This window comes from Drosophila elegans, unplaced genomic scaffold (assembly GCF_018152505.1).
Source record: "Drosophila elegans isolate 14027-0461.03 unplaced genomic scaffold, ASM1815250v1 contig_349, whole genome shotgun sequence".
Classification (NCBI taxonomy): domain Eukaryota; kingdom Metazoa; phylum Arthropoda; class Insecta; order Diptera; family Drosophilidae; genus Drosophila; species Drosophila elegans.
This window is the reverse complement of record NW_024545729.1, coordinates 1,706,734-1,718,791: the sequence shown is the minus strand read 5'-3', so window position 1 is coordinate 1,718,791 and position 12,058 is coordinate 1,706,734. Positions and strand designations below refer to the sequence as shown.

At 34.1% G+C, this 12,058-nt stretch overlaps 1 protein-coding gene across 7 annotated transcripts in view; it reads right to left on the bottom strand.

Moving 5' to 3' along the window:
• Positions 1 to 7,395, bottom strand: part of LOC108148200 (paired box protein Pax-5) — a 43,012-nt gene extending 35,617 nt beyond the window's left edge. For 2 of the 7 annotated variants that reach the window (XM_041708604.1, XM_041708605.1), the window contains exons 1-3: positions 4,035 to 4,392; positions 2,046 to 2,186; positions 1,934 to 1,972 (exon numbers count right to left, since the gene is read on the bottom strand). In XM_041708604.1, the coding sequence (XP_041564538.1) occupies positions 1,934 to 1,972; positions 2,046 to 2,186; positions 4,035 to 4,386 (532 nt within the window). In that variant the 5' untranslated portion in view covers positions 4,387 to 4,392. Of the gene's footprint in view, positions 1 to 1,933; positions 1,973 to 2,045; positions 2,187 to 3,149; positions 3,217 to 4,034; positions 4,412 to 7,128 lie in introns of those variants that run through there. The other 5 variants (XM_041708600.1, XM_041708601.1, XM_041708602.1 and 2 more) reach the window with 5 other exon arrangements.
• Between the last annotated feature and the right edge of the window lie 4,663 nt (positions 7,396 to 12,058).

The window sequence follows — 12,058 nt, the reverse complement described above, 5'->3', positions numbered from 1 at the left end:
CAAACTGGTCAAACAACACCATCAGTTTCTCTTCCTTGTCGTCCAAGTTGGCAAATGCCTTGATAGCATTATGGATGTCTTGCTGAGCATTAAAGAGTTGAGTAAACTTACTCATACTCATAATTTAAATTAATTTAATTAATTTCGTTTTGATTTGCAAAAATTCAAAAGTAAGCAATCCCAGATCGAAGTAGCATTAGCCAATGCAGGCACATTTAAAAAGTCCACTTGTGCGGCAAAGGAATCAGGCTTTAAAACACACATGCAATTCCATTTTTCCTTTTACTAAGGCGTGTGTCAGAAAGGTATTTAAATATTCGACACATGTTATTTTTAAACACATAGATATGTAATATAAATAGATAAATAAAATAAAATAGATAAATAAATAAAATTCAAATTACACTTGCTTAAGTTGATGAAAACAATATATATATTGTATGTATATTTATACCCTTGCAGAGGGTATTATAATTTCAGTCAGAAGTTTTCAACGCAGTGAAGGAGACATCTCCGACCCTATAAAGTATATATATTCTTGATCAGCATCACTAGGCGAGTCGATCTAGCCATGTCCGTCTGTCCGTCCGTCTGTCCGTCCGTCTGTCCGTCCGTTTATATGCAAACTAGTCTCTCAGTTTTAAAGCTATCTGCATGAAACTTTCCCAAAAGCTGTCTTTCTATTGCAGGTAGTATATAAGTCGGAACGAGCCGGATCGGACGACTATAGCATATAGCTCCCATAGGAACAATCGGAAAAATAAATGAAAAAAAATTATAACTTTGCTGTTTTTTAATTTTTTGTTTAGTAATGGTTAAATATTTCCGATTTACGGTTTAAATTTCATCAAAATCGGACGACTATAGCATATAGCTCCCATAGGAACAATCGGAAAAATAAATGAAAAAAAATTATAACTTTGCTGTTTTTTAATTTTTCGTTTAGTTCTTCGACATTTAGTAATGGTTAAATATTTCCGATTTACGTTTTAAATTTCATCAAAATAGGACGACTATAGCATATAGCTCCCATAGGAACAATCGGAAAAATAAATGAAAAAAAATTATAACTTTTCTGTTTTTTAATTTTTTGTTTAGTTCTTCGACATATGGCAATGTTTAATTATTATTATTATTATTATTAGTTCTTCAACATTTAGTAATGGTTAAATATTTCCGATTTACGTTTTAAATTTCATCAAAATCGGACGACTATAGCATATAGCTACCATAGGAACAATCGGAGAAATAAATGAAAAAAAATTATAACTTTTCTGTTTTTTAATTTTTTGTTTAGTTCTTCGACATATGGCAATGTTTAATTATTTCAGAATTATGGTTTAAATTTTATCAAAATCGGACGTCTATATCATATAGCTCCCATAGAACTAATAAAAATATATAAAATAACTATCTAATAATTGAGCTGCAAATCATCATAGCTTCACTGTTTTTCAGTATATACTCAAGTAAATCATAATTTAAATGTTTTCAAAAGTATTTAATTCATGCAATAGCTGCAAGGGTATATGAACTTCGGCTTGCCGAAGTTTGCTTTCTTTCTTGTAGTTAATTGTATTAGTTATATGTTATGATTTTCATCTCATAAAATATTTGTTACTTCCTGTGCAAGTACAGCTGGGCACTTATTTTATTAAATTCCATCAGAAGACTTAACATAACCTAGCGCCGAGGGTACAAATTTTAAAGGGTTTTGACGAAGCCCGATATATGTTTCGGAACTTTTTAAAAAATTTGATAAAAAAGGTCTCTGCCATTTTCTACCTCCCAAGCTTTCTTAACTTATTTCTAATCGATTTCAAGATCTTATCTTCTCTATAAGCCACATAACAACTATCGAAAAAGATACTGAAATCGAGCAGATTTGCTCTTATCTTGCTAAGTGTATGCAGTTGTAAAATACTTCACTTACCATCTCCAGAAATACTGCCTTGCGAACTATGCGAGTCGTCTGAAAAGATTAATTAAGCATAATTTGCATTTAAATATAGGCTTAGTTCTAAGCACGTATACAAATGTGGTACCTGCCCCGTTTTGCACATCGTTCATGGCTGTCATCCATTCGACGCCTTGGGCTTGTGACAAAAAATTGTTACCAGATGGCGGCGTAGTGGTGTCTGAAATGTTGCCCAATATCCTGCTCGAATATTCGTCAAACTTGTTTGCTAAAGATTGGATATATAAAGAGAAAAATGGTATTAGTATTTTACTCATGACCCAAACTCTTTCCAAATTCAAAAACAATAAGGAACGCTATAGTCGAGTTCCCGACTATTAAGTACCCGAATTTCAAACAAAACAATCTGAGTTTAGGTGGCGCCTCCTGTCGGACTGCATAGCCAATACTCGAAGCTAAGAGCGTGCAGCACCTACCTACTTCGGCTTCCTAAAGTTACCTTCTTTTTTTATACCCGTTACTCGTAGAGTGAAAGGGTATATTGTATTTGTTAAAAAGCATGTAACAGGTAGAAGGAAGCTTTTCCGACCCCATAAAGTATATATATTCTTGATCAGGATCAATAGCCGAGTCGATCTAGCCATGTCTGTCTGTCACGTCGCTCTGAGGCATGTTAGACCGTAGGTGTTGTACTCTGTGCGTGTGTTTCGGTCAAATCTATCGGTAGACACCGCGCCTCTGCCGCCGCTATGCCGCTGCTCTGCCGTTGCTTGCCGGTAATCGCTGCAGTAGAGAGACAAAACGAAAGAACTGTAAGCGGGGGGTAGGGGTACTGCACGCACTATGCAGTTCGACAGATGGCGCCACCTAAACCAATTTACTTTTTAAAAGGCTTAGCATGAACAAAACTCCTTTTAATTGCTTTATCAATCGGTTTTCAATATTGCAAAAGAGCTGGATCGGACGACAATATCATATTGCTCACATAGAAAAACTAGAATAAAACAAATTAAACTTCCTTGTTTCACTTATTAAGAAATCGTATAACATTAGAACCGAAATATAGTTGCTTAATAGAATATTTTAATTTTGTAATATATGCAAGGGTGTATAATCTTCCGATTGCCGAAGATAGCTTCTTTTCTTTTTTTAAGTTTATCGCAATACCTCACTAGATGTATAAACAGATAATTAAGTGCATGGACCTTCAATATACTGATATGACTCTTACATGTATAAAAATTCGCATACGAAAATCGTGGAGCATTCCAATCAGGAGACATGTGAAATTTCCTTATACCAAAAATTCCGTGACTTGATGGAAACACCTTTTCATTTAATTTCATACTTCTCGAACATGGGTTCGAGAAGAATAGGTTTTTGCGACTACTGGTCGCACTGAAAAAATCTTGGGAGGGGAAATAAAAGGTTTCCAATCGCGTCCCAAGTGCATTGCTCTTGTGAGCTTGTTTACTATCCCCATCTCCTCTGCCAGAAAATGCTATTGTTCTCTAGTTTCAGACGTTTGCAACTTGGATTAACATCCTTTTCTTTGCCGGTCAACATTTTTCCACTAGAAATGTAAATAGAATGAAAATGTAATCTTTTGTTTAACTCTTCCTACACGTTAATGTAAACGTGAGCGAATCAATCGACTTGTTTTATGTGTCATTATGTGTTTAATAATAGTGATTTAAGCGTATAATTCAGTCGTGTACCTAAACTTATATTCATACCCTTGGAGAGGGTATTAAAATTTCAGTCAACAGTTTGCAACGCAGTGAAGTACATATATTATATCACTAGAAAAATCAATCTAGCCATGTCCGTTTCTCGATTTATGGTAATGGTTTATTATTTCAGAAATACGGTATTAATTTTATTAACATCGGACAATGATCGAATAGTTCGGCGGAAAACCATCATACATTCACTGTTTTTTAGCATGAAGGCAAACAAATCAAAATATAGTTGTTTTAAATATTATTTAATTTTTGCAATAACTACGAGGGTCTACAAATATTGGCTTGCCGAAGGAAAGGAAGCATCCTTTCTTGGTTTAGTTGCATTATATACTTATGCTACCCGCAATAAAACTGATTGTCTGGCTGATTACCTTTTGACTTGTCTTCCATTTGTGGTGAGGTATACACGTTACTTCCGGCATGATGTTGATGATCATGCTGATTTTGATTGGGGTTGATAGCAATGCTCAGGCTATCACCTTGAGGAGTGCTTTGCAAAGTGTGCAATGTCGGTGAAACGGCCTGATGCTGTTGATGTAATAGGTGATGGTGCTGCAAATGCTGGTGATCGTGCTCATGCTGTCCTGTGTTTGTATTCTGTGATTGTTCTTGGGTACTGTGAAGAATCTGCGGCTGGTGTATAGTTCGGTGTTGAAGTTGATGTGAGAGTGTACCGAGCCCATGGCTTAGATGTGACGATGTCTGCATATCCATTATGAGCATCAGTGCCTTAAAAACATGAATGAAACTGGAATATAGAAACAATTTAAGTTTGTTGGAATTTTAAGAACAACACGAGAGGAAGCAAACCTCGGCAAGCCGAAGCTCAAATACCCTTGCAGCTATTGCAAAAATTAAATATTCTTGAAAAGATTAAAATTAGGATTTACTTGCGTATTTGTTTAAAAACATTGAACTTATGATGATTTGCAGCTCAATAATTCGATAGTTCCTATGGCAGCTATATGATATAGTTTTCCGATTTTAATAAAATTTAAAGCGTAATTCTGAACTGTCAAATGAATAGTAAATCAAACAAAAAATTTAAAAATAATTACAAAATAAAAAAGTTATTTAAAAAAAAAAAATGTTTACTTTTATTGTTCCTATGGAAGCTTTAAGTTATAGTCGTCCGATTTTGATCAATAACCGTAACTCTGAAATATTTAACCATTACCATATGTCGAAGAACTAAAAAAAAATTAAAAAACAACAAAGTTATAATTTTGTTATTTATTTATTTAAACGGACGGACAGACGGACATGGCTATATCGACTCTCCTAGTGATGCTGATCAAGAATATATATTCGTTACATATTCTTTCTGACTGAAATTATAATACCCTCTGCAAGGGTATAAAAAGAGTAGTTATAAAAATAAAACTAGAACGTTAAAGTCGAAAGCTCCGACCTCACCACGAAATCATACCAGCAAAAAAATGAAACAAAAATGTTATGTGGCGCAAGCGAGTAAGTTATAATATATCAAATATAGATCTTTGATATTAGAAAAATGTTCTGTATATATCGGAAAGGTGTGCTAGGAAGGTATAGTGTAACTCAGTACCAAAAAAAAACATAAATAAGAGTGCTGGGATGCCCAAAAACCTTTGAGTCGTTTGACATGTATTCTATTTTTATGCAAACATACATTTCTACAGGACCTTAATATGCACGACAGAAGGCGATTGCGTTTCCCGCTCGTTTAATTGTGGCACGTCGTCGGCGCCAGTTTCCCTGCCCTGCAAGGTGCTCGGGCTGCCCGCCAACTAAAGGCTGATCCCGCGCAAACGTGTTTGCTAGCACTCATTCACCTGTTGTTAATTGACCTTTTTGGGACTATTACTCCCCTAAGGGTCACTGTAGTTGAAGGATCGAGCCAGCCAACTGTATAGGTATAGAAGTGCACAGCGTACGCTAAAGTATGAGTTCGTCTAGGCCATCTGTTTTCCTTGCATTTTTATTTCTTAAAGATAGAAATATTTCTACCCATTGCCACTCTCGTATTTTTGTGTGAAAATAATATGACTTGAAGTAACATTACAGTTTTTAGTATTTGTACAAATAATGTTTTAACCAAGCATGAAAACAGTAGTTTTTATCTTATGAAAATACCAACCAAATCAAGTCTTGAAGGAACTTTTGAAATTTTTGTATATTTTTATGAAGTGGGGCAGATATAAAAATCAACATTTATTTAAGGTATAAATTTTTAAAATATTAAAAAAATACATTTTATAAAAAAAGTATTTGCTTATATTTAAATTTACAAAATCCTTCAGATATTGGAAATGTAACTTTTCTATTTTTTCCAACACAAGGTTCAGATAAACAAGGATTTTAAGTTATTTTCTTCAATTTCTTTAAAAAAATGTACTACTGTAATATACAAATTTGTACTTAATTTTTTTTATTTATTAACAGCTTTAAAATTTTTTTAAAAAAAAACTAAAACAATATCAAAAGTTTCTTAAGCCCAATTCGATTCATTGGTAACTAAAGCTTTCTAATGCCATAATGGTATGTTTTCGAGCACCTCTACTATTATTATGACCGCAACTGTACGTATTTTTTAGTCACAAAAAACACAAGCCATGAAAAAATTATTACACGATTTTCGCTTACTTCTGAGTTTTTGATTCTAGGTTTTGGGTCGTTTTTCCCATCTTACCATCTTATTCCTTTTTTAACTCATTCTCTATATTTTGAGAAATACGAAGCGACGAAAAATAAAGAATTCGTCTGCCACAGGGATGAAAGCATATAGATTATTACACCTGTCTTTTTACACTTCTCTTGTACTTTTAATAAATACATATGAAAACTACTCGGACATCTAAATATTGTAATAAATTCAAATAAAAACTACTACGAAATATATAAGTACAATATACAAACAACATATTTAAAAGAAAATCAATTTAAAATTTGGTACTTGGGGTTTTACGACTCTACAGCGGATTAAAGACCTCTATTTTGAAATACACCTATGTGCACAGTTCCAAGTACGTAAAATTGCGATATCTTTGGTACAATAAAACAAAAGTCACGGTCGGTTATGGTGGTCCTGCTACGAGGTCATTGGGGTTTTCACACTTTGTTCTTTTCAATACCAACTCACTTTCAGGTAATGCTACCCATACTACACACAATTCAACAAAATTAAAAGTGGGAAAATTAATCGTATTTTCACACACTCCAGCCAAATAATGGCTTTGGCGAGTCAGAAAACTTAGCTTAGGCAGTCTATAAAAACAGAGAAAATAAGCAGCTCAAGGTCAGGAGCGTGGGTAAATGTAAGTTGTGCGGCTAAACACTGAAGCCATGAGTACGGTTAAGAGCAGATATCGGAAAAGCAAAATAAATGTAAAATTTAATTTCTGTTTGATAATTTAATACTCTCTTCACTTATGACTTATGTTATGACATATCATCTATGGGGTATGATATGCATATTTTACTTACTCAAATTTGTATTTAAATTCTTTTGTGTCCAGGCAAGATATTTCTTCAATTGAATATTATTATACACTTACGAAACAACACTTTTTTGGAAACCGAATTCAAAATTACATTAGTAGTTCCGATGGGTACACTCACAGTATCACTCAAACTATAAACTTTTGCCAATCAATGATACGATACTTGGCAGCTATAAAGTACAGCGCGTCCCACCTGTTGGCTGCGAGTCCAAGAAACAACGCGAGTTTCAGGTGGATCTTGAAACGTACGCCAAGAGATCTCGAGCGAAACTAAATTGTTGAATGGCAATGGACGACGGAAGTCGTTCTTACATCGCTCAAACTCGAGCGACCGCTTTCCTGAGTGTGTTTCTGCTGGCTTATGTATTTGTTGAGCCGCGCTCAAAACTTGGACCAAGACGGCTTTACGGTTGGTCGGTTTCATTCGCGCTCAAACTGGCTGTTGACTAATCGGGAGACATAGCGAGTTGGTCGGACGCCAAAGCTGGTCTCGAAATATGATCACCGCACCGAACGAGTGATAGAGAGGGAGAGAGGCCATGATTCATCGAGAACGAAGGAGAAGAAGTGATCATATATTGCCGTTTTCGCTTTGTACGATCTTTATGCTCAGCGTGTTAGAGTATTTCTGTATTTACTAGTACGCTTGACTATAAACATGTGTGTATGTGTCAACGTATTTATGAACCAGCGTTATGCCTATGTAGTTCGGGCATACAAAATTACTCCAAAATCAGGCAAAACCTTTCTCCAAATACATATAGTCATTTATGTTATATATACATGCATATAACCACAAAAAAAGCTAGCTTTGCATGTAAAAGCAGGAATACCCTTGCAGATCTATTTCAACAGCAGTCCTACAACATAATGCTAGGGGTTTGATTGAAGCAAGTGTGTTTTTTTTTTTAATTTTATTGATTGTACTACAATTTTATGTCGGTACGACCGGTATTTGGCATTAATAAATAGCTGCTATAGACATTTTTGGTCTAACCATAGGAAAAATTAGCGTTATTCAATGTTTCAAAAGTACATTTTATATAAGCACATAAGTGAATCTTTCTTTTTTTCTTAAGTTCTGCCCTAAGTTTTTGTGGCGGATTAATTCGACTTTATCTGTCTTGTCTTTGAGTTAGAAGACACGTCGTACATTCTGTTTAATATAAGAACTAAATAAATCCATCTGAAAGTTAAAAAAAAATTAGTTAAATGCCTTTTCGGAACTTGCAGGTTTAGAGTTTTGTAGTCGTTGAAAAGTATTTAACAGGTAAAAGGAAGGGTTTCCTTATATTTAGACCCTTAATCAGGATCAAAAGATGGGCGATTTAGCTATGCCCGTATTGTATAATAGCCAAAGATTTGGTATTTAACATTTAAAGACGTGGGTAGGGCTATGGTATATGTTCATTCGGTTTATATCTATACTCACACAAATATTTTTCAAATTGTTATAGAAGTTATTACTATCGCTTCTTAAAATTAAGTTTTCGCTATAATTTTTTATGTATATATACTTTTTTAAACTTAGATTAAGAAATAGCCCTTTAAAATACAATTTTACCCATTTTAATATAGCACGTTTGACCCGTTTTTCCGCTAAACTAGAGGGTTTCCCAAAAAGTGGTAGAACAAAAGTTTTTCAGCTCGACTGCTTAGTACAGAAACAAAACAAACAAACAGAGGGAGAAAAGCTGTTATTTAAATATGCCGTCCATTTTCAAATCTCTACCATTTTTATATCTCGAAGTACATTAAAAAAAGATATTTTGAATTCACTTATAAAGGTGACTAAAAGTATGCTGTGAATAGTTCGTTGTCTTTCGTACCTTATACATAAGAATTCCTTATTCCAAATATGTTGTTGCATTCTTGATGAAAAACTCGACTTCAGGGTTTTTTTTGGAGGTATTGTGTATAACATTTGTAATAAATTATGTTGAACGGAAGCAAAGTTCGTTCTCGTGAAGAATCAACCCCCTATTTTACTGACTCGGTCGTATGGTGTTTAACATTGAGTGACCTGCATTCTACAGGTTGACAAGATAGACGAAATGCCTATATACAACATTTTATATAAGTTTGTATGAATGAACGTTTTTTGTAAAACCATAATAATATTGTCACTTATTAGAAGTACAGTTGGACTTTCTTAAGATATAAAATGTTTTGAGCAGTGAATCAAGCCGAACCGTCTGTTTCAACAACGATTTCAGATTTATAAGACAACATAGAACAAGTTTTTAGCTTTGTTGTTGGTTTTAGCATTTGCAAAGTGTAATTTTGAGCAAGAAAAAAAGTAAAATAGCACTTGCAGTTATTACAAACATGAAATATTCTTTAAAACGGCTAAATTTCAATTTTTCTGCGTATATGAATGTAAAACAATGAAGCTGTAACGATTTTTCGCTGAATTTCGATTGTTCCTATGGAAGCTATATGATCTAGTCGTCTGATGCGCCCCGTCCCGACATAAGGGGTTGAGTACAAGTAAATTTAGAGACGGTTAAAATTTGATCATTAGATTTGCTTGCTAACCGTCTGACCAGTAGCTTAGCAGCATACAATTCCTCACTTTAAGTTATATACAGTTAGAAATCCGAAAAAAACTAATTTTTGCAGAATTTCGGTATACAAATCGGTCATTACAGGACATTAATCGTAGTTCTAACATTTTTTACACATTTTCAATACACATATAACCAAGTAATCTCGAAACTCCTATTTTTAAGTTTTGCTTAAAAAAAAAACATTCACTTAATTTAGCCAAAATGTCATTTTTTTAATACCTTTCCAACGCAGAACGATTTATATTTTTGAAATTACCCTAAGATTCCCTACGATGTTAACCGCGAATGCACCCTTTCATTGGCCTTTAAGTCCCTAACCCCCGCTTAAAGAAGTTTCCCTTTCCTAACAGAGGACTCCAGATTTGTAAGGTTCGGTACCAAGAAAAAGTTAAATGGGTATCACTGAAAGTTGGCCTATCGCAGGTTGCTATTAAAGCGAAAACGACGCGTGCCAAGCAATCTTCGACTACCGTTGCAAACTACACGGAAGGGAGGGAAGAGATCACTCAACCGTCTCAAAATCTAGAGCTTAGTGCTGTTGGTGTAAGAAACTAGAAACTTTTAAAACTGAAGAAAAGGCCTTCGATATGGTTATATGCATAACAATACAACTTTAATATTTCTTGTTTACAAATTTGAAACCATTTTTTCATAAAAGTGTACTGTCTTGCTCATTATAAAAAAATTGTGCATTACCAATCAGGCAAACTGTCTGGATAGTACAGCTGATTTGATCAGAAAACTGTTTTACAGAGTTGCCACGGTTTTATAAAGCACTCATCCCCTACCTTTATCCGAACTAAGAAAACTCCTTGCCACTGACGATGCCCGCGCTTTATATATGGAACACCTGTTAAACCGGACCGAAGTGGTGGTATTGCTGGATATAAAAAACCTACCCTCCGATCGGGTTCCTTGTTAATTTCGTTCTTTCGTCTTATATGTAATGTGGTTAAAATGTGCGTTAATACCAAAGCTGGCATGAACACTCTCGCGAAAAGTTCAATGATCTCGAAAGTAGTTTATCAAATAAACATTTGATATCTACAAGTGTAATTATATTAAAGTTTATAATCAATACAAAAAAATTAAACCTAAAAATCTTTTGCCCCTCCCTATAAATATTTAAAAAACATTTTTTTTAACTTTCCCAATGCGAGGTGCTTGGTTATTGCTTTTAAGAAACTGGAAACAAACATTTCTATGTCTGTGGGTAAGTATTATTTGAGCGCATGGTTATGTGTATATATGTACAAACATTTTTTTGTAGAATTGCGCTTGATAGCTTTTGATATGAACAATCGGTATTCATATGCTTTTGGTATGAAATTCGGTATTTCAATCGTGGCTCGTGGCTTTTCACGGTCTGCAAGCCAACCGAGACAGCTTTTCCGCCGTTTCTTTTGGTTGTTGTTGACTGCTAACTTTAGGTACTGGTACTGCCTTTGTTGTTTCAGTTATGTTATATACAGCTTGTTTATACTACTAACTTTATTTGTTGGTATACCCTTGCAGAGGGTAATAGAATTTTTACATAAGCTTGTAATATATTAAAGAAGTCCCTTAATGTATGTTCTTTTTTAATGTGTTCAAGTTATTTTTTGATCTTTATACTTCGATGTCGCAAAATTGTTTGAAAGGTAACTGCCTACTTTAATCAAATAATTAATTGTTTATCAGGTAAATTTAGAGAAGGTTAAAAATTGATCATTAGATTTGACCAAGTAGCTTAGCATACAATTCCTCACTTTAAGTTAAATGCACAGGAGAACAAAATTGTGAAACCAGTAAAAAGTTGCTGTTTAATTTTAAAGGTTTTTTTGCTCCCAATACAAAAAGTATTGAAAGGTTGAATGTTAAAAAAAAAATAGTAATAGTATGTATAGTAAAAAAGTATATTGTAATTGTAGAAAAGTATCTAACAGGTAAAAGGACGCGTTTTCGACTTTATAAAGTATATATATGTTTTTGGTCAGGATCAATAGCCGAGTCGATCTAGTCATGTCCATCGGTCTGCCCTTCTGTCCGTCCGTAAGAACGTCAAGATCTCGGAAACTATTAAAGCTAGAGATTTGGAATTTGAAATGCAGTTTCTAGTAAATTCGCAAGTTTATTTTAAAACGGGACCACGCACACTCTAACGCCAACAAATCGTATGAGTCTGTAATGTCCCCTCGAGTCAAGTTAGACCTTAGAGAGACAGAACGATAGAACTGGAAGCGCGGGGATTGGACTGCAGCTCTTATCGATTTTTTGAGGCGATTTTTTTTATATATGGCGAGATTTTTATGAAACATAAAAATTATTTTCAATATTTAAAAAAAAAAGAGTTTCTAAGAAATA